Consider the following 27,274-nt stretch of genomic DNA (forward strand, 5'->3'; position numbering starts at 1 on the left):
CACAAACACGCAAAAATGGACTGAACTCCAAGATTCATTTTTAAATCAGCAAGCCATTGAACGGCCTTCTCAGAGCAGTTACTGTGTTTATTTTCGCCCCTTTGGTAACCCTGGCACGTATCACTGTGTCTAGGACAATTAAACGAAATGACCCGTTTTGAGCGTTTACACAGAATTATTCAACTCCCGGAAAGCGATGCCTGAGGTGAGGCTGACTTAAAGAATAGCACAAGAATTCCATACCAGACATCTTTATAGAAGATGAGGAATACGGACAAGAGCTTCGTTTTCCAATAATCACAGCCCTCTACTGGCAAATCAGTGAGATTGACAAGAACATGCCCGTTTCAAAGGAGAAACCTTCCAAGGAGGTTGTGAGTATGGGAAGTCGTTTAACTTTTTATCTAGAAATCGATTTTAAAGTCTGAAGCAGCCGCCTTTTTCTTCAGCTCACCTATCTCCCAAAGCATGCCTGTCTTAGCCCTGAGCGCCTGAAGCTGCCTGAGAGCATCTCTAGAATGGAGGTGTTGTTTGCAAATTAACTACAAGAGAAGCTAGCCACAGCTTTCTGGGTTTTTTTTTGTTTGTTTGTTTGTTTTTTTTTTGTTTTGTCTTCTTACGGAGTCAACAGGAAACTTGCAGAGGGTGAGGAAACTGTTAGTCTCAGGAAAAATGAGGCGGTCTTTAGGACCCAGCGGGGGCTTCCGGAAGGGGAAGGCCTGGCAAGGCGGCGGAGCCCGCGAGTTTGAACTGTGCGCATGCGCGGGCGCGCCGCGGGGGCGTGGTCTCGGCCGCGGCGGACTGGCGGGTCAGGTAGGTGTCTGCGGCTGCGGGCTCCGGCTCGGGGCGGTCTCTGGCGGCGGCGGTAACTCTGCACCCGCCCTCCTGATGGCGGCGCGCTGGCCGCTGCGATCTGATGTGGTAGTAGAAGGCCAGCAGGGCTCGGTGGCGACCGCGGGGAGAGCGGCGAGGCTGGAGTCCTTGGGCAGGGTCCCCTCCGCTCTGAGCCCCGGACCCCGCGGTCCTGGCCATTGGGACGCGCTATAGAGCTTTCGTTTCCACCGTGGGCCAGGTTCTGAACCTCTCTGCTCTCAGTTTCCACACTAGGGACACCGCCGTGAAATAGGATTGTCTTGAGGGTGAGATGAGTGTATACTCTTGGAATTATGTCTGGGCAGAGCTGAGCGCCCGGGGAAAGTTGGCAGTTTTACGATGTGCTTACTGTACCCCCAAATTACCCACTGCTCCTTGACCATCTTCTTCAGCACCCACCTCCTGCAGAAGCGTCCTTATCGCCACGTGTCCACAAAGTCGTATTGGATATACTCATTTTAAAAGATGAGACGGGCCAAGGCACTCTTACTAAAACACGCACTGGGAGTCCCATTGTTTTTAGAATAAAATTCGGCTTTTAACAGCTTTGCCTTACTGCCCCCACCCCTTCTTTCTGGACCCTTCCTATGTTACAGTTAGAACCTAGCTACCATCTCCTGGCCTTCAGCACGTTGGAGTCCATCTGTCTGGAATGTTGCTCACGTGTCTTTTAGCTCTCTGGCTCCTTTTCTCCCAGGTCTCACGTGTTACTCCACAAATGATTCCAAAGAAAGGGTATTCCTGTAAAATGGAATGAGCATCTGTAGTCATCTGGACTTTTAGGCTTTTTAATGTGTTAATTTGTGCCTTTCACCCTGAAATTAAACTTGTCTGTAATAGAAGCTGTATATTGTTAACTCTATTCTCAGTTCTCAATTCTGCTTGCTTCCGGGCTCAGAGGAAGGACCACCTTGGAGGAATCTGGTGCCTAGGTCTTAAAGGTCTGAGTAGTGTCTGTGTAGAAGGTATACTCTCTACAGGATCTGCTCAACCAGCCAGCAGATAGTGGAAGCAAAGTTCTAAATGGAGTGCTTTTTTTCCATCAGCCGTGTGTGTGTGTGTATGTGTGTGTGTGTGTGTGTGTGTACATGCAGTTGTGAAATGTCTTCCTCCATTGCTCTCTGCCCTGTTGTAGTGAATCAGGATCTCACAGAACCTGAAGATGGCAGCAGTTTTCTTTCAGGGTGGCTGGCCATTGAGCTCTTGGGACCTGCTTGACTCTGTCACAATGTTGGGGTTACAGGCATAGGAATTATGCTGGGCTTTGGAACTCATGGCAAACCCTCCTATCTGCTGGTCAAAGCTCTAGCCCTTCATAGACATTTTTAAAACTCTTAGTGAAATTTCTGATGAGACTCTGAGTTGCTGTCTGGTGAAAGGATTCCATAAGTTGTTTTTTTTTTTTGTTGTTGTTGTTTTTGTTCTTTTTGTTTTTGCCTCATCTTGGTGCAATATCCAACACTGCCAAATTTCATTGCCTCGCCTGCCTACTTAGTTTTTATTTATTCTCTGTACACATATGCTGTTATTTTCTTAATATTTATTTGAATCCACTCCTATGTAAATACTTTTACAAAGTAGACTTTATTTTGCTACTGTAGCTATAACGGAGCCATAAGCTGCATCCTGCTGACAGGAAAACAAGTCTTACAGGTGCTTGTGGAAGAGTCTGGGGCCCATTGTAGTTCAGAAGCAAAACGTAAAGCGTTTTTTACACTACAGCTTTCTCCTTGATTTAAATAGAGACCAAATTGGAATGGAGGGGGTGCTGTCATATGTGGTCAGTCAGTGGCAGGCCCAGTTACTTCCACTATAAATCACTGCTGCTTTGCATCTGGCCTGGGACTTCGGTGGGTAGAGGGGTTACACCTGTATTCTCATTCTTTTGACGCCCCTTACTGCTACCGTGACTTTGGTCTTCTGCTATGCTAGGCACTGCCTGGTGAGATAGAAAATAAACTGTGGAAAGTCATGGGAAGTCTGTCAGACTGGGCCTTGATTCCAAAGTCCCCTGGCATGCTGGGAACCTGGTCCTGTTTGAGGGAGCAGTGAAAACCGATGCTGACCAGATCCACTCCTCCAAATTAGAAGCCATCTCCTACATGATCTTGACAGGTACATCACAGCAGTTCCTCCTCAACAGGAGAAGGACCGTGTTTTCATAATGAGGTTGGTAACCTGGTGGACAGAATGACAAGGTACAATTTCATTAGCTATTTCCCTCCATGGTAAACAGCCCTCCAGCGCATCTTTGAATGTCAGCAATCTCCAGACTTAAAGTATGTATAAAGCCTGGACCAAACAAGGGGCTTTGTTTTCTGAGAAATGTCTTTTTCAAACTTTATTTCTGTTTATTTTACCAACTCGTTCAACATTATTGGTGGGGATGCCCTCCCCCACCCCCCAGTGTGGTTCTAGAAAGTGTAAATAATACTAAAAATTGGAGAAATTGTCTGAAGAGTTTAGAGTTACCGGAGAGTGTGCTCAGACCTCTCCCGGTTCCAGAGTGGTGATTTATGGAAACAGGCCATGGTCCTTGTAGACACCTGGGAAAGGCAAGATGAGCATCTCTCTGGATTCTGCAGACCTTTGCTCCTGGCCGCAGCCAGCATCTTAGTGATAAAGATCAGCATAGTGTCCGTGCAAGAGAGAATGACACACAAGTGTGTGAAGTATTTCGTATGTTGGGAGGAGGGAAAAACTGATTGGTGGTGCACACTATAAACTCAGCACTACCGAAGGTGGAGCCGGAGGAGTCGGCATGCTGAGCAGATGTGGACTACATAGCAGGATTCTGTCTGGAAAAAACCAGGAATCTACAGACAGCTTCTTTCTCAGGCTGGAAGGGTTTTGGTGGTGGTGGTGGTTTGTTTGTTTGTTTGTTTGTTTGTTTGTTTGTTTTTTGGTTGGTTGGTTTTTGTCTTTTTGTGTGTGTGTTTGTGTTTTTTTGGGTGTGTGTGTGTGTTTATGTTTCAGTGGGTGGTACACGTATGTATAGATAGGCAAGAAGACATCCTGAAGTGTCATTACTCAGTCTGTTCTTTTTTGTTTGGATCTTTTAAATTTTAATTAAAAAAATTAAGTTAGCATACAAAGTGTTATTTACAAACAAAGGATCTGTTTTAGTAGATACCCCCACACACACACACACCCCCCTCGAATTCTTGTCTCCTCTGTTTCCTGGTGACGTGTCTTTTTGCCCTCTCCTGGTGTTAACTCACCACCACTCCTTACCCTGTCTTCATCTCTTTCCAGTTTTGTTTGTTTGTTTGTTTGTTTGTTTGTTTGTTTTTTAGGCTTTATGTACTTTCACATCCATTTATACACAGACATACAAGGAAAAGAAGACCTACATTGAATAGGAGAGACAACATACAGTTTTTTACTTTTCTGAGTTTGAGTCACCTAATTTAATGTAATATTTACCAGATTTATCCACTTCCTGAAATTTTCCTAATTTCATTTTCCCTGCAGCTGAGTAAAATTCCATTATGTCTATGTGGCCACCTTCATGATCCGTTCTCCTACTGACGGTGTCTGGGCTGGGTTCACTCCTTGCTATGGTCAATACAGCAGCAGATACATATACTTTGGGGTTTTGTTTTTAGGTTTGTTGTTTTGGGTTTTTTGTTTGTTTTGGTTGGTTGGTTTGGTTTGGTTTGGTTTGGTTTGGCTGGTTGGTTTCACTGGCATGGAACTCACCAAGAAGGCTAGGCTGGCTGGCCACTGAACGTTAGGGATCCACCTATGCCTTGCAATCTCCATTCTCTACCTCCCTAACATTGAGACATAGTAGCTAGAGAAATGGCTCAGCAGTTAAGACACTGCTCTACGGAGACCTGAATTAAGTTCCCAGCATCTAGACCACAGAGCATAAAACCACCAATGACTCTAACCCTAGAGCATCCAAGGCCCTCTTCTGGCCTCCTGGGGTATGTACACTCATTGTAGACACAGGCATTCACATAATTTTCAAAAATTTTATTGACTTAATTTTGAAACAGAGTCTCACTAGGTAGCTCATGCTAGGCTCAAATTTACTGTATTATCCAAACCAGCACAAACTCAAGATCCTTTTGCTTCAGCCTTAAAATTATAGGGGTGAGCTACCATACCTGGCCTGAACTCCTAATTAATTGAAGATTCTGTTAGTAAGTTCTTTACTATGTTGATTTAAAATTTAAGAAAACTAGAACTATCATCCAGAGTTTTTCTTTATGTGGTTCTTTTAAATTCATAAGATTAAGTCCCTTCAGAGCAAATTGGGTCTGCTTAAATAGGTCTGTCCACCAACCTCTAGAGTCTAGAGTAGTGAGCGTGTGCTAAGATAAAAAGATACAAGCAAGTTAAAACAAATAAAAAAAAAATAACCTACATCTGAGCTCCTTTAAGGTCATGTGTCACAAACCGCCTTGTCCACAGTACACTTGTCACAGCTTGGTTAGCTGGTTTCTTAACCCGCAAAGCTTAGAAACTGTGTAAGAAGATAGCTAAGCTAAGTTCTCACAGCCTCTAGAAGTGAACTGGACATCACAGAAACTGACATAAAACTTTAGAAAGCAGATGTAAGGGTTCAAACTCCACGCAGTAATCAATACCTTAAATGCAGTTTTTTTTAAAGCTTGAAACATGCGTGTGTATTCACTTGAAAATCTAGTGTCAGATCAAGCTTTCCTACTTGTGGGAATTTGGGATTTTTTTTTTTTAATTGGTGAGGATTTGCAAGGCTTGTGGCGTACTGCTTTTATCTTGGTTTACTCAACTACATTGCTTTCAGCGGTGAAGCAAGCCTTTCGGGCCCCCAGACCACAGGAGCACATACTTTTGAATATTTATTTCAGTTTTCCTTGGAACTTTGTTTTAATCCGTCAGTGCAGCACATTAGAGAGCCTCTGGAAAACCATCCCTTTCCTGTTTAGCTGAATGCATTTTGTAGTTAGTGACAAAAATACATCTATCCTGTATTTTCCTCTTCTGAGGGTGAGGGTGTGTAAATCAGACCAACTGTATGATTTGGAAAGTCAAGGTGTTTGTCTTCAGTGCAGATCCTTGCCTGGAGGTTTCAGTAGCCTGAGTTGCGGCGTGGACAGTAGTGATGTGGAGTTAGTCAGCTCCTAGTGGCCGTGCCGATGGACTCTGCACACACAGCGTTGGCCATACCTCTCAGGCTTGGCTAAGCTAATGTAAATGCGTGGCTTTATTCATTATTTAAGTCTTGTAGGTGCCTGTACATGAGTGAAGCTAAATTTCTAAATTCTACTTTTACTCTTAAAAAATTGAAGTGTGAGCCAGCAAAGTGGTACAGCAAGCTAAAGTGCTTGTTGCTAAGCTTGACATCCCAAGTTCAATCTCTGGGACCCACATGGGAGAGAAAAGAGAGCTAACTCCCTGAAGTTGTTTGCTGACCTCCATTTGTACCCTTCCCCCCAACAAATAATATGTTTATATCTGAGCCAGTAAATTGACTTAGTGGGTAAAGGTGCTTGCCACCAAGGCTAATGACCTGAGTTCAGTTCCTGGGCTCCAAGTGGTAGAAGGAGAGAACAGACTCCTAAGTCGTCCTTTGATCTCCACACCATGCCACACATACACGACTCCCCCAACATATAGATGTCCATATACACAAAAGTGTGGTAAGTTTTTTTTAATTAACGGCAAGCTTGCCTAGCAAGCACTAGGCCCTAATAAGTTCAGTCCGCCCAAATACCAAAATAAAATAAAAAATGAACATGCTCTGAATTACTCTTAAAATTCCTTAAGATGGCCTTAACCTTAACTCCCTTTCTGAGGGCTTCTAAGACCAAGGTCTAGACTGAAAGACAGCAGGAAGGAGAAGCTGGTTAGCCTCTGGTGACAGAAGTGCTGTGTGTTTTGCAGTCTCCCATCTGACCGGGAATTCGAGAGCCATGAAGTTATGTTACCAGTTGCCTAATGAATGGAAAATGTTTCCATCATTCCTTTTCAGAAGTATAATGTCCCAGGAAAGCAGCTACGGAAAGTGGACAATATCCAGTAGTGACGAAAGCGAGGATGAAAAGCCCAAACCTGACAAGCCATCAGCATCCTCTTGCCCCGAGGCTGGGCAGGGAGTGTCAAAGGAGCTCACTTATACCTGCTCAGAGGCCCGCAAGGCTGCACACAAGAGACAGATCTCACCTGTGAAATTCAGCAACACAGACTTGGTGTTACCCCACAAAAAGCAGAAGAGTGAGTCCCCGGAAGGTCTCGGCTGGTGTCTCTCCAGCAGCGATGATGAACAGCAGCCAGATGTGACACATCAGGAACAGCCCCAAGAGAAAAAACATGACTCCTCACCCAATGTGACTACTGCCCAGAAAGCTGAGGATAGAAGCCCTCCTGCCAGCCTTAGGCCCCAAAGGGCAGATGACTACGAGACCTCAGGGGAAGGCCAGGACATCTGGGACATGCTAGATAAGGGGAACCCCTTCCAGTTTTACCTCACTAAAGTCTCTGGGATTAAGGCAAAGTATAACTCCAAAGCCCTCCACATCAAGGGTAAGAACAAGGGATTTTAGGAGGTAATGAGCTGTTTCCCTCTTGATAAAGCAAGGGGCACAGCTTAGAAAGAACCCATCTTAACTACTGGAGTTGGGGGGTGAGGCAGGTATGCTTCAGGTATGAGACAGGATGCTCTCACGTGTTTCTCTGCATCCCATGGAGGAACAGCGGAACATATGGACTCAGAGGGTATAGATCCCTTCCTTTACCACTCATTGGCTGTATGGTTAAGACAGTATGGGGTGAGAATTGAGAACGGAGCAGGTGTGAGGTGAGCAGTGCCCGCATCATACGCAGGCAGACACATTTAACATTCTCTCTAGTAACATGTTTCCTGGCTCATATTCATGGCCTATTATTTTTGTTCTCAACATAAAGTTCTTCCATATCAAACGTATGATAGTACTTTATGTTCTGCTGTATGGTGTGTAAATGTTGGTGGCTTTAATTCCATAGTAGTAAGTCCAGTACTACAGATTTTTGAGCATCTCTTACATAGGTACCTGAAGATATGAGATAGTTACTGGTGGTTTTGCTTTGTCTAGGAGGGGCTGACATGGGACACACAGGAGTCTGGAAGGCTGCTGTGTGTGATATAATAGTAATGACATGGCTGTCAGCACCAAGATTTAAGGAGGAGGAGGAGATGCCATCATAAGGGTTTTACATATATTTTAACTGTCAGAGCAGCCAAATAAAATGGTCAAATGTCCTTGGACATGTGACAGATCTGCTGTTCATTAAAGTGAAATCACTTACTCTGGGTCACAATACTGTTAAATGGTAGAGCCACACTTGAATCCAGTTTTTCTTCTTGTATCTAAATCCATACTATTTGATGTATTTGGCTAACACTTGCCATAATTTTAGATCCTCTAGCTCTCATGGAGGACAGTGGCCTTCCAGTGGACCCTGGAGATGGGCAGACTTGAAACAGCTGGAGGTGCAGATGGGACCAGCTGGAAGACTGGTTACAGCTTATCTCCTGACTCTGCTGCTCTCAAAATGAGGAGGAATTTCCCCACTGGTCATTTTTGTTCTAATTGTCCAGAAGACCCATGAAACAATTGTAGAATCTGCTAATATTGATTACACACTCTTTACATCAGCACAGGACATGGATGCCACTAACAGGCAACACCCGACTCTTGGTCAGGCCACAAACTCTTTGTGCCTCAGTAGCTAGAGAGGATAGGATCCAAGTGACCGCCAGATAAGTGAGCTAGCCCACTTCACTCTTAGAGGCCTCTCAGTAGGTACCGGAAACCTAGAGTGAAGCATCCTGGCTCAAACTTTAACCCTGAGCCTTCCAGTTGAATGGCCACACACAGTCTTCATTTGAGACTCCCTTTATTCAGAAAGGAAGAAGAATACCTTACCTCAAAAATTCCCTGGAAGAATTAAGGTCATTCATGGAAAGTGCTAAGAACAGTGTCTGCTCCTAAGAAGTCCTATGCAGTGGGACCATGGTATTGATCGTGGCGTTGGTAATGAACAGCCCTTCCTAATCTGTCCAAAGTCAGGCTTGAGGGGAACCAAGTGGAATGTCCCCAGAGGTGACCTAGCATGCTAAGGGTGTGAATGATCTGTCGTGGGAAGTAAGTGCCCTCCGGATACAGGGGAGCAGCATTGGGGACATAGATGGCACAGAAGGAGGTGAAGGTTCAGAGGACTGGGAAGAAGACTCTCATGAATGGCACTGCCACAGACTCCAAAGCTGAGCCGCCATCCAGGACTTAAGTGTAGACTGTAGTTCTGCACTTTATGTGTTAGAGCGTGCTAATCAATATTAGCAGATTCTAGAATTGTTTCATGGATCTTCCGGACAATTATACCCAGCCTTATAGTGGCTCTCCATTTAGTCTTTCTTGGCTGTCACTTGACTGCTGCTGGAAAGGATGCTTGGTATGTTATGAAATCTAGAGGATTTTTATCTCCTAATCCATGTGTTTTGTCGTTGTAGATATTTTATCCCCTCTGTTTGGGACACTTGTCTCTTCAGCTCAGGTGAGTTTATGGTAAATTGTGTTTTCTTTGGGTGATGAGAGACAGACAATTAAGCAATTTTATAAGAAAATGTGACAGCAGACGGGCTTCTCGGTCCTATACAATGTCCCCTAGGCTGGCATCTGTGTAGAAGATTTTTTTTTGGTTTTTTGAGACAGGGTTTCTCTGTATAGCCCTGGCTGTCCTGGAACTCACTCTGTAGACCAGGCTGGCCTTGAACTCAGAAATCTTCCTGCCTCTGCCTCCCAAGTGCTGGGATTAAAGGCGTGGGCCACCACCGCCCGGCTGAAGATTGTTGTATTGTTGTAGAATCTATGGCCCCCATCAGCATAGAACATGGATGCCACTAACAGGCAATACCCGACTCTTGATCAGGCCACAAAGAGTGGCCAAGAAGTCATTGCATCTTCTACCTGATAATCCTTGGAAAATACCTGCAACCTCACAGGATGCTGGGGCAGCCTGCTGAGGAAGGGCGGCTGGCATGGTAAAGACCAAGTCAGGGTTGCATTGCTTTAGGAAAACGGCGCTCTGCAGCGACCAGGAGGAGGAGGATTCATGACTACTTCTGCCACTCCTAGGGCTCTTGGTGCACTGAGCTGGCCCCTTGGTGCTAACAAGTCATCGTAAAGGTCCAGAAGCTTCAGAACTAGTCAGGAAGAAAGGGTCTTGTTCCTGAAGCAAGCAAAGATGCCACCTTCCTGGATGATGGATGATTTGATCTCTAGATCAAAGCCAAATGAGATGCATCTGCATTCTCTCTCAGCTAGACTTGAGCTCCTGTGCCCAGGATTGACCGTGCATTAGGAGGAGGCCTCCCCTTCAGTAAAGCCACTATGGAACCTGTGCTCCGTAGGTGCTAATTATGAACAAGTGAGAGTATACCAGCCTAGTTGATAAGTTGTATTGAAAGGAAGTGGCCTTTCCTAAAAGCCCTGGGATCTTTATCTCTGTCACTTTAGGGAAGCTTTGTCAGGCTGAAAAGAATAAGAAATAATGTCATAACACTATTGTCGAACAGAGATGCTGCCCAGATATACGCAGCTAACAGCCTTAGAACCTCTGTGGGCATCTGGCTCCATTTATGCAGATTCCTTTAAGCAAGTGTTCTTCAAGATGAAATTTGGGTTGACTTTTGCAAGCTGTAGCATAACTGACTAGGTTTGTGAACGCTGTAGCAGGTGGGTACATGAGAAATTCTTTCCGTTTAATAGCAGTTCTCATGAACGTACCCGTGGCTCACTTACTTTTCTTTTCCCCCATCTAGTTTAACTACTGCTTTGATGTGGACTGGCTCATAAAGCAATATCCACCAGAATTCAGGTGAGTCCTGGGATGCCTGACACTCAGGTAGTGCTGTCTAATGGAGATTTGCACTTCACAGACGAGCCATCCATCTTTTCTCCATATTTCACTTGACGTCATTGTAAACAAAACATTTGTTTTGGGAGAACAGCATTTTAGTTAGTTAGTTAGTGTGTGCGCACGCGTGCGTGTATATGTGTAGGCTGGAATATTGATTTTCAGGAGCCATCTTCTCATTCTTTCTTTTATATTTTATGTATTTTTTTGAGACACATTCTTTTGTTGTCCCAGTCCCAGGGATCTGCCTACCTCAGCCTCCCCAGCCTTGGGATTACGAGTGTACGCCACCAAGCCTGGCATCTTTTACATGGGTTCTGGAAATCAAACTCAGGTCTCCATGCATACAGTGCCAACACTTAGCAGATGAGTTACCCCCTCAGCTGAGAGCAACACTTTCTACCTAGTCAGTCACACACATTCTCTTCATAGACTGAAGTATGGTCCACTTTGCTCTGTCCAGCAGTAAGTGAGGACAAATTCCAACTCAGTAACAGGACCTCACCGGCAAAGGTAATGTGAAGGGTTATAGTCAGATGTGTGGTATCTAGATGCGGCCAGCATGTCACACATGGCTCGGCACATCAGAGCTCTCCTCTTCTAATGATTCCTCCAGAACTGTCTCTGGAGTTAGGAAGGCTCCGTGGTCTATCTTTACCCAAGCTAAGGGGTCTTAGAGCTTTAGAGCTGGCCACTCTTCAGCCTCCTGTGAGGCAGTGCAGCCACACACAGTGACATGACACACAGCTGTCTGTGTTCGTGACAGACTTGTGCAGCATCCCTGACAGTCAGTGGATGGAGGAAGACACACTGAAAAAAGAAAAACAGATAGTGCCAGCCCCATCAAGTCCTCGGTGTGTTTAAGGCATCAGTTGTGGAAACCTTTGTCATTAGAGAGTGAAGTGTACAGATTTTCCCAGCAGCTTTGTCACACAAGGGCTTACATAAATAAAAGAGCATTTGTTGTAGTTTCGTATTAATGGAAAACTCAAAATAACAGTAGCTTAAAAAAACAAAACAAAACAAACCTTCCCAGCCTAAACTACAAATGGTAGGTATCTGCCATTTAGATAGAGTACCAGGGTTTTTCTTGTGACCTAGCTACCCACCTCTTCTGTCATTCTGTCCCACCACCCTCGTATTTGACTTCAGTCTTCACAGTTACCTCATGGTCCAGGGTGACAGCCTGAGAAGCTCCACCCCAGTTGTCTGTGGTAGAAAGGCGGAGACAGTAGAGAGGACTCACACGCCATCTGCCACTCGGAGGTGTTCTGGCTGGTCCTGAGTGTCTTCTGTTTTGTGGATCAGAGCTCAGTCCCTTGACACTGGCCCTCTGTAAGAATAGATGTGTGGTCTTCTGACCGAGCCCACCATGTCTTACATGAAATCAAGGTTCTGCTAGGAAAAGGGAGACTGGATATATAGGCATAATTTGGTCCTTGCCTCCAGCTCCTCTTGACCGTGTTACACTGTTGTTTTCTTCAAATCAAATGTCACCTTTCCACAGTATTGACAAAGTGTAGGCTATAATTCCTTTAGTGCTACTTATGGGTTGAATTGATGTTTTGGATTTCTAAGCCTTAGTACCTCTGCATGAGACTGTATTTATACATTGAGTCTTTACAGAAATCATGAGTCAAGCTGAAATGAGCTCACTAGGCAGCCAGTAATCCAACATGCTGGCATCCTTACAGAACAGAAGAAGCTGGACACAGAGGAGACAGAAGACAAAGGGGAGTGTGGTCTGTAAGCTGACCAATGGTCTCCTGAAGCCAGAGAGTGAGGCCCGTTCTTCCTCAGGCCTCTACAGGAGCCAGGTTGCTAGCCCCAGATCTCTGGCTTAACTGCTTCCAGAACTGTGGCATAGAGTTTTGTGATATAAACCCCTGGGTTTGTAGCACTTGGTTACAGCAGCTCTAGCAAAGTCAAAGTCCTTCTCCACACCCACCCCTTGTTACCAAATGGGAATTTGTGAAGATTGTTCCCAAATCTTCAGAAATTTATGAAGGTCATACAGTGCTAAAGAGTGATGGAAATGACAAACGAAAAACGCCCAGGTGGTGCAGGTGTGCGTCTCACTGTGTCTGAGTGCTGCCCTTCTGTTGTAGTCCAGAGAACAGGCAATCTGAAAGCATGGATGAACGCTTTAACATCTGTCCTTCATGTTAGTGCTCTGATATTTGAATGACGAGTGACCCCAGAACATGCACGTTTCTTACATTTTTCTGTGTGGTTTGCTGCTCACACTGTCTCTAGGTAGGGAAGCTTTAGGAATGCATGTTTCATCTGTTTGTGTGCCAGTCCTGCTAGAGCAGTGCTAGCATGGCGACAAGGCAGCCCGACAGCACCTCCGAATGGCCGTGCCCCATGGTGCTTTCCAGTTGCATGTTACCTTTCATGCCTTCTACAGTATAACCTAAGTGTGGCTGCAGTTGTTTATCTTATTGGGGTACTTGTGAGAGAAAACTCCTCTGTTTTTCTTGTTTGAAGAGAGTTTGTAAAGATACATTGATTTCTAAGGATTAGCTGAAGAACTTGAAGTACCTCTTAAGAGCCTTTTAAAGCCAGGTATGATGGTTTGTGTCTGTCTTCCAGCACTGGGGAGGCTGTGGAAGGAGAATTACAGAGTTTGAGCCTGGTTTGGGCAATGCATTGAGTTCAGACCAGCCTACACTATGTACCAAGACCCTGTCTCAGAATAAGTGAACAGAAAAAGTCTTTTTAATAGGTTCCTAAAGAACATTTTTATAATCTTTAGAATTTGAAAATGTGGGGTATGCTCAGGGCTCTAGTTTACTGCCTGCTAGCAAGCTTGTACCTTGCTGAGGACTTGGCCTGTTTGCTTTTGTGTCCTGGATCTGTAACTGGTAAATAGGTACAGGGTGAAATGTAAGACTATTAGTGGTTTAAGACAAGGAGGAAAGGACACATCTATTCAGCAGTCATTGTCTTTCTTTATTTTGTGTGTGTGAGAATGTTTATCTGTGGGTGTACTCATGCCAAGATGCGCTGTGGTTAGAGGACAGGTTGCAGAAGTTGGGTCTCTCTACCATGTCGGTTCCAGGGCATCATACTGCAATCATCAGCCTTGGCAGCTAACAGCTTTACTCCCTGACCCTTCTCACTAGCTCACGTGTTTAGTTGACTCCATCTTAAACATTTGCACAGAACCTGCTGTGTGCTCTGTTGAGACAAGGAAGAACCCTGCAGAGCTGTATCCCAGCAGACCAGACTTGGGAACTAATGAGTGAGCCTGACCGTCACCACATGATGGTAGCCACAAGGGCCAGAAGCAAACGATGGGGACAAGGTGCTTGTGTTCCTCAACGAGGCAAGAAGCCAGCTGTGTGACCAGTGCGCTTTAAACACTTGTGATCTCTTTTCAGGAAGAAGCCGATCCTGCTTGTGCACGGTGATAAGAGGGAAGCCAAGGCGGACTTACATGCCCAGGCAAAGCCCTATGCAAACATTTCCCTCTGCCAGGTAAACTGCCCTTGCCTGGACCTCATGCTCAGTCTGCAAGCTAGTTGAGTCTACCCTCCCACCCTTGGGCAGCGATCCCCCCAACCCCTACCCCCCCACCCCCGTTAGCTTTACCAATAGTTATTGTGGCCCAAGAAACTCACTGCAGTAGCAGAGACTCCCATGGTCGGAAAGACTGATTTCTTTATCTTGACTTGAAGTCTTCCTGCTAGTGAGTGCTACATGTTGGTCCAGAATTTCCCACTCTCTGGAACCACACAGAGCAATTCTGTAACTGGCTCGCTCATGTAGAGATCCCTCATTTGATGTCCTGCTCACTTAGTCTCCAGGCTAAGCTTTCTCTTCCTTTGTTGATGCTCCGTGCAACATGCATCTCCGCTCGGACCAGCTAGCACTTGTTTGTACCTAGTTTGTCCTGTGCAGCTTGGATTTCAGCATGGGGCTGGTCTCCTGGATGCAGTCCAGTAGCTTTGGCTCTCTTTGAATGCAGCTGATGACCGCTTCCGTGACACCTCTGACTTGTGTTAGCCACCACTGACCCTTAACTGTCCTAAGTTCCTTTTCACATCAGCCAAAGAAACTGAGAGGCCTATAGATTAAAAGCCTGTTATGAACCCAGCTTAGTGAAGGGACATCGAGTGACCACATACTGAAACCGAAGCAGAATGCAAGATGGGAAAACAGAAGCCATTGTCCAGTTTCTCTCTATACTCCATAATTTTGCTCCCTGCTGGGTAGTCAGCCTGCAGTATGACTGATGACTCTGGGCCTGTTATGGCGGCTACTTATACTCTAGGTCTGAAAGGCTCTCTTTATTCCGTGTGTTATTTTGAGCAACAAGCAGGCAAAATTTGAAGGAAAGGAAATTAGGGGATTTTTTTTTTTAAGCTTTTCTTTCTTTGGAAACGCTAACTGCATAATAACAGGTAGAACATTCACCATTTCCTGACTCTGTTAGCATGATTGCCGTCCATTCCTGAGGAACCATAGTGAGACACAGTTACAGTTTTCTCTCTTTGCCTTCACTGTCGTAAAGTGGGCTCGGTGTTTTTGTTCCTGGCCTGGAGACCTGGCTCACTCCTGCACAAGTATGAGGAGCTGAGTGTAACATCCACACCCACTTTAAAAGCCAGGGGGCTGCATGCACAGCTGCCGCCCCGGCACTGTGTGGAGTGGAGAAGGGAGGGCCCCTGGGGCTTGTTGGCTGACAGCCTAGCCTCGGGCTAAGCGAGAGAAGTCCTCTAGCTGCCCAGCACCCTGCATATACCACACACGCGCACAAAGTGAGATTTCTGTTCTTACCATAGAGACATGCTATCCTTTCCTTGGTGACTTTCCTCCTAGGGTCTCTTTCCTCCCTCAGGTCATGAGAGATTCAACTCACATTTGATCACTCTCCTTCCAGCTCTAAACAGTATCTGATTATATTTTGAAGAAAACACAATTGGGTTTGTTTTAAACACCTTGAGGCATTTTTTTTTTTTTCTGATTTAACCCATTGAGCATTTTATCAGTGTGGCTTCAAACCATGCGTTCTTCTGGACTGTGGATGCAGCTCAGTGCTAGAATGCTTGTCTAGTATCCACATGGCCGTAGGTTCTACCCTCAGAGTCACTGAGAAAATCCTCTTCTATCAAAGATGTTTACGGTTCATCTTGTTCATAGAGGTGTGTTTATGCCTTTGTTTATAAGTTACCTAGAATTCTATTCTTTGCTTTGATTTCCACAAACAGAAGAGGTTAGTTCCCATCATACTAAAAGTAAACTGACAGGAAACCTGACAGCCCATGATTAAATAGTCTTCAGACAACAGCTACCTGATACCAGGTTTAAGAGAGCTTTCTGTGGGGTGATCGGGATGGCCACTAGAGGGCATCAGGACACACGGCTCCCAAAACCTTTACAAAGAACTTCACTGAGTGCCTGGCTCTGGAGCACTGGTTCTCAACCTCCTCGGTGCTGCCAGCCTTTAATACAGTTCCTCATGCTGTGGTGATCCCCAACCATACAGTTATTTCATTGCTACTTCATAACTGTAATTTCCCTACTGTTATGAATCATAATGCATGTATCTTTGTCTTCTGATAATCTTGGGTGACCTCTGTTCAACTCCCAAAGGGGCTTACAACCCACAGATTGAGAACCACTGTTCAGTGGGAGATGCAGGGGAAGTGTGGCCCTGTCCTGTCCTGCTCAAGTGTCTTCCATATTGAGTTTTCCTGGTAATGACAGTCATCAGGAACTCAGTTGGCTGTGTATTTAGTGCAGGGGGCTGGAAACTGAGGTGATGGTGGTGGTGAGGGGTCCCTTTGTCCGAGTTCTGCCTTGGCTCTATGCCTGGGTGTATGAATTACCTTGAATACTGTTATAATAACATTTATAGATGGAAAACGTGTTTTTTGGACTAAGTTTAAATAACAGATTTCTAGGAAGCTGAGAGGTCAAGTCGTTGTACAGATCATTCTGGTTCTTGATAAAGACTCTCTTCGTACCTTGTGGTTAGCTGTGTTCGCCTAGTATTCTTCATGATAGAGAAGTGGGGTGCACTAGCACTCTGGTATCTGTGAGGACACTGACTGTATTGGAGACCCATATACACCACCAAGTCTCTCTCACTAGACACTGACCCGCTGGGGCTTGCACTTTGATGTGTGAGTTGGAGTGTGGGGACAGCACACAGGTTCATTCTGTGATGTTCATTCTGGCCTTGTCGCTTCCCATGGGTTTAAATCTAATTTGTTCGTGTATAAAATGGATTGCTGATGGCATTCGTCGCAGCATTTGGAAAGAGTTGCTCCATTAACAAAACAAAACAAAACAAAAACATGCACTAAAGAATATCTATTGAAGTTACATTTATCCTTGTTGTTTGTGCTTTGTCTGGCCTGAAGCATGGAACCTGTAGCCAAGTAAACTTGAGAGCCAGGTCTCCTAACCACTGTTCTTTCTCAGTTAAAAATGAGCTGATAAAATGATCTTGTAACTTTAAAGACATGAAATGTAGTTCATAGCTTTCTTCTCTAGCCAAACAGCACAAATGCATGTATTCCCCAAGCTGCATGGATCTGCTGGGAGCATCTGCAGACTGTGGTACCCACTGGCATATTCCAGTTGTCCGTTTCTGCCCCTGGCAGCCAGTCCTGTCCTTCCAGCCTATGATGGGGAGAGGACATAGATTTATTGCTTACAACAAAAGGCCTCTCTCCTAAGCACTTATGCATATCTTCTCACCCTCCCCAAACAACTAAATCTCATAACAATAGCCCACTTTAAACAGGCAAAAGCAAAATCATAGAACGTAAGTTATTTTTCAAAGTCAGGCAAACTCTGAGGCAGGATTTGAGCCCAGGTAGTGTATTCCTAAAGCTGATGGCTCAGCTGCTTGTAATCGGTAGCCGTCCTTTCTGGCTTATTCTGCTTGACTGGGCTCTCTTGTGCTAGATGTTAGATACAATTTTTTACCCTCAACATACCTGCACTTACTTGTGAAACTGTCCTCCTGGATCACAAGGTGAGCTTGACATTATTCATTTCCAGCTTTTGCTACCTTTGTATGAAACTTTCTCTTTTAATTTAACGCTGTGGTATCTTTATGTTGCACCACATTCAGTGCTGTTTTAAATGTGTTCTTAAAATTTTGTTCATATAACTCTCAATGGGAGCTAAATATCTCATTTAAACCTTAGTTTAGAATCATTTTTATCTTTATTTTTTTGGGGCAACTAAAAAAATTAGGCATTACACTTATAATTTCTGTAATTAAAAATGGAGTATGTATTAAATCATGTTGGATAACCCCAAAACCCCCCACCCCCCAAAAAAATGTTTTAAATGAGCCCGGTGTATGCTGTAGTAAAAGCTGTGTTCTGTTTGTCCAGTAGAGGGCAGTAAAACAGTTTTATTTTGTTTTTAAAGAGTTGGCTTGGTCCCGTCGCCATTGAATTTTCAGTAGATAGGAATATTAAGCATTAAGTACGCTTTTTCTAAATAAATCACTTTTTTCCTATCCTAGGCGAAGTTGGATATTGCATTTGGAACACACCACACGTAAGCAACTTTTATGAAGTGGGGGATGGTATGATTTTCATTGGCCAATCAAGGAGCTCTAAGACTGATGATATCAGGAATCAGTCTGTCAGCATGGAACTGTGGAATCTGTGCCTCAGAGGTCTCTGCCTGTGCTCAGGACCTGTGCCATGACTGCTTGGAAGCACGGAGTTACAAGAGCGGTCCTTGTCGTAGTTGCTCCTGCGTGCATAAGTCAGTCCCTGTGGCAGCCCTGCTTTTAAGAAGTTCTGTGATTGGGCAAGAATGAATTACATTGACTAGGCTATCATTAGTCAGCCCCTAATAAGAGCCCTTGACTCTGATAAAGGAAAACTGATTTTATCGAAAGTTGCCAACCTACAAAGCCTGTCCCAGCTCCAGTGAGCTCTCTGGGATGGCCCAGGAGAAGCTGGCCCAGCCCTTCCTCTCACATGAGCCAATGACAGCTCGCCTTATTTTTAACTTAGTTTTGTAGCCTTTCCCTAAGTACTTTTAGAGTAATTCGGCTTTCCAAGTGGGAAAAACAACAAAATGTGGCTATCCTTACTTTAATATTTTTATAGATCATATTTCTCTTAAAAGGACTTGTCAAGAGACTGTGACAAAAGATGCCTATTTTGCCTTTGTTTGTTTGTTTGTTTTGTTTTGTTTTTTGGGGGGAGGGGTTTCGAGACAGGGTTTCTCTGTACCTATTCTGTCTTTTAAACCAAGAATGGAAGTTTGGGGCTTGCTGTCCTCCTACTCCCTGAGAGGAAGCAGTGTGCTATCAGGAGTGTCGGTCCTCAGTCTGGCCTGATGCTGCTTCCTGCTGAAGCAGTGATGGGAAGTGACAGTACTGTGGCTGCCTTTCTCTCCGTGTGCAGACAATAGGATTTTTGCTAATCTGTTGTGAAAAGGAGCCAGAGTGGAAGTAGTTTGGCGTCTGCATGAAGTGACAGTTCCTTATCTGACTTGTCCTGAGTAGATAGGGTGACATCTACAGACCACCCCTAATTGGTAGCTTTAGTCCACTAAGGGACAGGGCTTGGGGCTTTAGAGTGAACTCGAGTACTGACTCATGCATAAAATATTCATTTTCTAGCTCTGAGCACACAGAATGCCAATTTCAGCTCAGAATACAGATTGCTGTCAGTGGGGGCAGCTTAGCCTTATTGCAAAGCACCAAACAGGAAGTCCTTGTTTCACCCTTAGCTGAAACCCCAGGATAAATACATCAGTGATTCTAGAAGGCTTCTTGCCAGCCCTGTCACCGTTTGGGGCCCTGGCATGATTTGTTAGGCCACTGGTTCCGGATTCCTATGCTGAACATGTGGTCGGCACCTTGTAACGGGCTTCACAAGGGAAAAGTCCCAATGTCCTTCTGGGCTAGCAAGCAGTGGAGAGCTTGTTGGTCATGCTGTCACCCCTGGGAAGGACTTGAAGGCTCAGAAGGCCTTCTCAGAAGCTGTCGTGGTGACACGTCACTGTGAGCGGAGCAGGAAGGAGCCAAGGGGCAGCGCTTCTGGGTTTAATCATGTCAGAATTATTTGGTTCTTTTAATATCATACACCGGAAAACAGAGACCTAGAGTAAATGAGTTTACGTTCCTTGGGGATGAACATAGGAATAGAACTCATTTTTAACCTTAGTTTTTAATTTGTTCTTGTTTGCTCATCGCTACAGTTGATTCGTGACTTCCTTTACCCCGTTCAACCCTTGCTCCTTAGATCAGCTCACGCACGGCACGGTTTGTAGGTTAAATCTAATAGTTCTCAATTCAGAGACATTATTGGAGTAGAACCCTTCCCAGCCAGAGAGTATCCATGGCTTACATTTTGCAGAAATGTCAGTATCTTGTAAAGGATTGAGATCATGTCTGGAGATTATGGTTGTTTATTATTTTTAAAAATTAGGAGGCTGAGCTAGGAGAAGCAGGAGTTCAAGGGCAGTCTACATGAGATCTCCCCTGACCAAAAATTATTCAGCCAATCCCTGGCATGTTACTGAATCTCAAGTCGGTCATTCTTGTCCTTGTAGCTTTTCACCTTTGGGTGAGAGCACAAAGCATGCGAGATAGAGAAGGACAAAGCCTCAGATCCTGGTGATGCCATAACAACTGTCCTCCCAGCCTGGAGTGACAACAGTGACTGTGAGGCAGATTCTGGGATGACACAGCTAAGCAAGCATCAACTGACCAGGCGATTGGGTGGGTACCATGTGCAGGGCACATAGAAATAGTCACGATGTCACCCCGTCCACAGATGTGATCTGGCCAGCATCTCTAGGGTGCACAGCACAGCCCCCAGGCACGGTGTGTTGCATGATACTTTAGAGTGGGAAAGCTCTTTGGTTTTCCCCAGAGTTGGGCACAGTTACCTCTGATGGTTCTAAGATTCATAGGGAGGAAGGAAGCAGCTGAATGGACAATGTCCTCATCTAAGCAGGATCCAGCCAGAGCCTGCAGGGGCATGCCTCTCAGCTACGTCTCCAGCTGGTCTTCTGTCTCTCACTCACTTTCCAGTATCATAAAATGTCAACCATCCCACCTCCAGCCATGTCAGAAGTACACACAGTGCCCTGGCTTGTGGCCATGTGTGAGTTCACGCTCGTTTGTGACCTAGATAATCCTTTTCCTCAGCCACAGGTTCTGCACTTGTAAGATGAGTCTACTTGTTGGGATTGCCTTGATACATATTAGAGCATCCAAAAATAGTGCCTGGCATGGCGGTGCCCATGTGCACTCGCCACCTTTACCTTTGGAACATAGCCCACTGCCATCCCTACTACTTAAGGACAGTGCTATAGCCTACCTCTTTTAGGGGTGGCTCCATTCCTTGTCTTCCTATATTTTTAACTGGGACTTTTGTAACACACATAATGCTGTCTTTGAAAAGATTAGTATGTCTCCCATTAAATTAATTCATAATTCTATTTGATAGGATTCACTGACATTGATACATGGTTTCCTCGTAATTGATGCCTTGATTAATGGAAATATTTGTAAAGTTTTCATCATAAATCCCTAGCTGGCTTACCCTTAATTATAGTCAGCTGCTAATGTGGCAACTGTGTGTGTCAATTTACCGAGATCTCAGGCGCTGTAGTTTCATAACTACAGAGAAGAGGGCTCAGCAGCTGTCATTTCTCAATCCTTGCATTAATTTATTGTCTGCTTGAATTTCCTTCTCCTTTTGGCAAGAACTAAATATCTCATTCCCTTTTCTGATCCTGTCTTTTCCTTATTTTTTTTTCCTTTTCTTTTAAGAGGCAGGACCTTAGTCACACCAGGCCACAATCAAACAGTAGCCCGAAACGTAGCATTCTAGCACAGAGTTCTGCCTCAGCCTCCCAGGTTGCTAGTGTTACAGGCATACACCACCATCCCTGGCCTCAGCCTCCCAAGTTGCTGGTATTACAGGCATGAGCCACCATGCTTGGCCTTTCCCCCTCTTTGTTGTATACCTCCTCCTGTCTCGCTTGAATTCATGGGGTGACTCATTGTTGTCACACGTGTCACCTGAGTTACACAGGTGAGTAGTAAGTAGCAGAAGACAAGAGTCACAGACTTGAGAAGTGACACTGTAGTTCTGGAGAGAAGATGTAAAGTCCCTTAATAACTATGCTTAGGGACTCAGAAAGCCCCAGTGGGAAGAGAAGGCTCAGCCCAGTTTCACCTGAGAGAACTTACTTCAAGCCCAGATACATAGCTGTGACAAGGGTGCCATGTGAAATACATGTCTGACCAGGACAGGGCATCACGCAGTCTTCAAACTGTAACCAACAGTAAGAAATACATTTAACTCCTTCAGTATGTGAGCACACAACCACTGGCTGAAGCAAAGGTTTCCAGGACTGATACTTTAAAAATATGCTGTATATTTTTCAGTTGTTTGAATCATGCTAGCCTGTTACACAGCAGAAGATTCTACTCCTACCCTGCCTGCAAAACACGGGGCAAAGATGTCCCTGTGGTCCTTCATAGCTAAATGATAGCCATGTATCCTAAGGGACCGGTAAAGGGATGTGAGTTCATGCCCCCAATGTTCTGAGCCTTTTTGAAAGATAGCTGTTTACGTGTCTCTTTGGATGTTCGGACGGCAGTGTGTAGCAGAGGGGTTCATCATCATTAAAAGTTTGGGTAATAAAAGAGGCTAAGCGTTCCTCCAACTGTTTCTTGCATTCTCACTAGAAAATCTGTTTATTTGGAAAATTCTGTTCGTGATTTTTTTTCACCTCCCTTCTTTGAAGGAAAATGATGCTCTTGCTCTATGAAGAAGGCCTCCGAGTCGTCATCCACACCTCCAACCTCATCCGGGAAGACTGGCACCAGAAAACCCAAGGGTTCGTAGGGCCGTGCACTGCGTGGCAGTCCTTTATGCTGGGAAGGGGCCACAACAAATGTTATTCGCTTTCCTCTTTCTCTTTGTTTTTTCTACTTGCACAAGTTAATACCTGTGGGCGTACTAGAAACAATCAGGTTCTTTAGCAGTGAACAGCAAGTGTCCTACCTGAGCCACACCTCCATCCCCACAAACCTCTACCACTCTCTGGCCTCCATCCCGCTCTCTTGAAGTAGCCAGTGTTACCAGCCTGGTGCAGAATCGTCCATAACTATCACTGGTACCCAGGAATATTTACATGCAAGTGTTTTGTAAAATTTATTTATTAACATCTCTTTTGTTGTTTGGGAATTTCACACATGCATGTAATGTTTTTATTTTGGGGATTTGTTTGTTTTTATCACATCTGCCCCCTAGTTCCTCCCATCTGCCCCTTCTCAACTTCATGTGCTCTGTTTATTTTTAAAGCCTCCTGCGTTCACTTAGTGCCTCCTGTATATTCATGGGAGTAGGACCGTCTACTGGGATGGGAGGGCAGGGTAGAGAAGCAGGTTTTGGTCTCTTTGTATAATCACAGTATGCATGTTTGTGTGTACGTGTAGGCACATGTACGCCACTATGCACATGTGGAGATCAGATGCCAACCTAGAGTGTTAGTTCTCAGCATCACCCTTGTTTGAGACAAGGTGTCTCGTTCGCTGCTGGCTCACTGGCGCACAAGTTTCTGGAGATTGCCCTGCCTCCACTTCCCGTCTTGCCATAGGGACCCTTGGATTACGGGTATGAGTCACCTTGCCTGGTGTCACATGGATTCTGAAGATCCAGAGGGAGGTCCTCACATTTGGACAAGTTCTTTAACCACTGTGTCATCTCCGCAGCCCCACTGAGCCATTTCACCAGCTGAAGGGTTTGTGTTTTAGAGGAATTTTTAGGGAAGTATCCAACTCAAATTGAGCTACCTCTCTCCTCCTTGGTCAATAGCTTTACTTCTTTTTCTTTCATTGAAGCCATTTCTGTACATCCCTGCCTTCCTGGGAGAGCACTAGCTAATGACCGTCTCTCTCTCCTAGAGCATGCAGCCATTTGTATAGCTTCATTTCAGGTTCCCAGTATGCTCTGCTGCTGGTCTCCCTGCTCCCATTAGCCTGGGCCAGAGCTACTTTACTAGTCTTACTCTGATGAACTACTGAGCCTCAGCAACCACATGGGTTGAGCTGAAATAAGGATCCTTCCAGCTCATCCTCTGGGCCTGCTTTGACCTTAGTGTGGGCTCAAAGTTTCCCACATTTCTCTTAAACTATGCTTCTCTCACGGTAGTGTTAGTCTGACTCCTGCGGGATCAAAGGGGTCTCTGCCCTGTCTCTAAAAAGCCTTGGCCACAGGGCTTGCTCTTTGCTGACATCACATCCCCTCAACTAACCCCACCTCGCCCCTGCCCCCCCCCCACACCTCTTTTTCTTAATTTTAGGCAGAATCTTGTATGTAACTCATGCTGCTGGGAAATCACTATGTGGCTATGTAGCCCAAGCTGGTCTTGAACTTGTGATCTTTTTGCTTTGCCTTCCAAGTGCTGGCTAACAGGACTTTCTTGATCTGCTGAGTCCTTTGCCCATTCAGCCCCATTGCCCAGGGGGATCTTAAGCCAGGCCTTTCTGAGCTGCTGACTGGGCCTGGACACTCCTACTCAGCCTTGTCAGAAAAGGGTGTGGAAATTAGATAAGTGTATTCTTAGGGAAACAGGGATTGTGAAACCAGATTTATAACGGTGACACCCCCCACCCACCCCCCCCCCCCGTCTTAGGTGGCTCTCAGAACCTTGCCAGTGCCTCTAGCTCATTCTGGAGTTGTGAACTTGAGCTTACGGGCAACAGTGCTTCCTGAGGCTTCTCAAGTGATTGCCATGAAAGAGGATAGGAAAAGTAGGGGTATGGCTGGTACTTTTATTCATTTTTTCAAAAAGAAATCTAAAAAGCATATTACCTAGATTATATAGTTCAAACTCAAAGTAAGATATGAAATTTCTCTCCATCTTGCCTCTTCCAGCCACCTTACTTCAAAGCCCTGTTGCTTTTGCTTTGTCTGCTCCTGATTCTGATACTGTGCAGTTCCATACTGTGATTAGAAAAACAAACCCCTGAAGCCCCAGAATGGGATTGGCCAGATGGCTGAGTCACTCAGAACACCTGCTGCTCACTTTTCTGCAGAAAACCTAGATCTGGTTCCCAGCTTCCTCATGTCTCACAACCATGTGGATTCTCTGTCCAGTTCCAGGGGATCCAGCACCCTCCCTGACCTTTGTAGGTACCTGCACACACATGGTACACACACACACACACATGCAAACGCTCAGAGACATAAAATAAGAAAAAAAATCTTTATAAAAGAAAAAAACCTTTACAGACACTCTCTGTACAGTCCTTTACTGATGGTCTGTCTTAGCTGTGCTTGGCCCTACTGTGTAGGTGTTCCATCTGTCCCTCTCAGCTGGGGCTTGAACACTTGGTGAGGTCATGGGTTTCAGATCATCTGCTGGGTTCGAGGGTAGGATCAGCACTTGCTGCTCTTGCGGAAGATCTAGGTTGATTCCTATCAGGCAGTTCACTACTGACTGTGACTCCAGTTCCAAGGGATCCAGTGTCCTGGCCTCTGTGGGCACCTGTATACATGTGGTGCACGTACCTATATACAGATGCACACACACATAAAACAAATGTGCATTCCAAATTATTTATCCCACTGTAGTGTTCTCATTCATTTCACAAAGTGTTCAAAAATGCCTCCTATCTTAGTATCCTAGTTAGTAGCTGTCATGGTCCTCGTCTAGAACGTACCTGTTACTCTGAGGCTTCGAGGGATCGGTGGGAGGATGCCTTACACATCTAGCCTAGCTGGTCACTTTGTACCCAGAGGCAAAGAAAATCCCAGAGAAGTCTAACTACAGTGGCAAAGCCAGCTAGCCGCAGATGTGGTCCAGATGTGGCCCATCTTAGTCAGACCTGTCCCTCCTGTACTAAGTTCCCCCTGAGATAAGCAGGGGTGAATGAAATCTCACTCTGTTGCGAAGGCAGACTTCACACATACAGCCAAGAGTTCTCATTCTGCCTGCCTAGCATCCTAGTAGCCTGTAGCCCATCAGCATCCTTGGAGAGCAGTGTGTAAAAGAATGGGGCCATTCTGTTTGGTTTTGGTGGGACGAACTGCAGGGGAATTAGCTATGGAAGGGAAAGACAGAGACAGCAAATACAGTCTGGGGTCTGACTCAGCCATCCATGGCCTCTTACAACTCCTGGTGACAGCCCTTTGAGGCTGAACTCTTAATCTGGATATGCCCTAGAACCTCTAGTCCTAGAGGCTCAAAGTCACTGTTTTTTTAGTCTCCCTGTGTCATACTGTATTGTATCTTTTGGATTTAGATATGCTTATTTCCCATTTGTGGGCATGTTGTTGAAGTTAGGACAAATACATTGTTTCTTTTGGGAAAGAAATTGATGAGATGTAATATTTTATCAATGTTACAGCTTAGCCTTTTGAGGCTAATGTTACATGTGTTACAATATTCTAGGCACCAGAAAGTATAGGATATGAAAATATCTCAAACCACTACAGAATGTTCACTATAGAAAAAAAAAAGAGTTTTCTTATTTAAAATAAACTTGCATATATATGTTTCTTGGTATAGATAGCTTTTGATTCTTAATTTGGCTAAAGAGCTACACTGATAAAGACATGGTTTTACATAATGAGATAGCATTCAGAAATAATTCTGTGATGGGAGGTGTTGGGTCAGTGTGATCAGATCTGTTTCCTCCTGCCAGAAATCACTTAAAGACAGTGGCAAGAGTTCACCTCTTGCTTTGGGTGAAGGCATTCTCAGTACAGAGGTATTATTACAATGAGAGCTCCTGAGTGTTAACTTTTTTTTTTCCATTCCAGAATATGGTTGAGTCCTTTGTACCCACGAATTGACCAGGGAAGCCACACATCTGGAGAGTCAAGCACACATTTCAAAGCTGACCTCACCAGTTATTTGATGGCATACAATGCGCCCCCGCTGCAGGAGTGGATAGACACCATCCAAAAGCACGATCTCTCTGAAACCAAGTGCGTGTCCCCTTCCAGTGTGGGGGCCAAAAAGGGGCTCCTGGCTTGCAAGCCATGCAAACCTGGAAGGCAGAGGCCTTGGGAAGGGGTGGGTGGTATTTGACTGTGCTGCATAAGAGGGTGAGAGGGTGAGAACAAATTTGTTCACACTGTGTCTCATGGTTCATCGGCATCCAAGGTGGTAGTGAGCCTTAAGCCTCCCACTGGGGTGATTGTAGAGTTGCTGGGTTCTTTGCCTGGAACCCTAATGCAGGTGTTCTGCTTTTAACTGGTTAGCTAAACATGAACTTCAGAGTAACAGTTACTGTGAAGGAAGCCTGGCCCTAAGGTGAATTTGCTCCATGACCTCTTATGTTAGTTTTATAGGTATTGTGGGTTTGGGGTATCAAACCACAACTTGCATGTCATTTACTGTATCTTACTTTATTTAGTGTTTACCTTATTGGTTCAACCCCTGGACGCTTTCAAGGAAGTCACAAAAATAATTGGGGACATTTTAGGCTTAGAAAGGTAATAAAACTTTTGCTGTTTTAACATTGAAAATAATTTAATGTATATTCTTC

The 27,274-nt window shown here is 45.0% G+C and overlaps 1 protein-coding gene across 5 annotated transcripts in view; it reads left to right on the forward strand.

Moving 5' to 3' along the window:
* Positions 1-801: 801 nt before the first annotated feature.
* Tdp1 (tyrosyl-DNA phosphodiesterase 1) overlaps positions 802-27,274 on the forward strand; it is a 70,960-nt gene continuing 44,487 nt past the window's right edge. For 4 of the 5 annotated variants that reach the window (XR_003712628.1, XM_028777312.1, XM_028777315.1 and 1 more), the window contains exons 1-8: positions 6,732-7,389; positions 9,356-9,399; positions 10,667-10,722; positions 14,148-14,244; positions 18,257-18,291; positions 22,519-22,611; positions 26,544-26,711; positions 27,143-27,221. Coding sequence is in view for 4 of the 5 variants with exons in the window: in XM_028777312.1 (XP_028633145.1) it covers positions 6,780-7,389; positions 9,356-9,399; positions 10,667-10,722; positions 14,148-14,244; positions 18,257-18,291; positions 22,519-22,611; positions 26,544-26,711; positions 27,143-27,221 (1,182 nt within the window). In the remaining variant the exon portion in view is untranslated. Of the gene's footprint in view, positions 814-6,731; positions 7,390-9,355; positions 9,400-10,666; positions 10,723-14,147; positions 14,245-18,256; positions 18,292-22,518; positions 22,612-26,543; positions 26,712-27,142; positions 27,222-27,274 lie in introns of those variants that run through there. The other variant, XM_028777313.1, reaches the window with a different exon arrangement.

This window comes from Grammomys surdaster, unplaced genomic scaffold, assembly GCF_004785775.1.
Source record: "Grammomys surdaster isolate TR1022 unplaced genomic scaffold, NIH_TR_1.0 279, whole genome shotgun sequence".
Classification (NCBI taxonomy): domain Eukaryota; kingdom Metazoa; phylum Chordata; class Mammalia; order Rodentia; family Muridae; genus Grammomys; species Grammomys surdaster.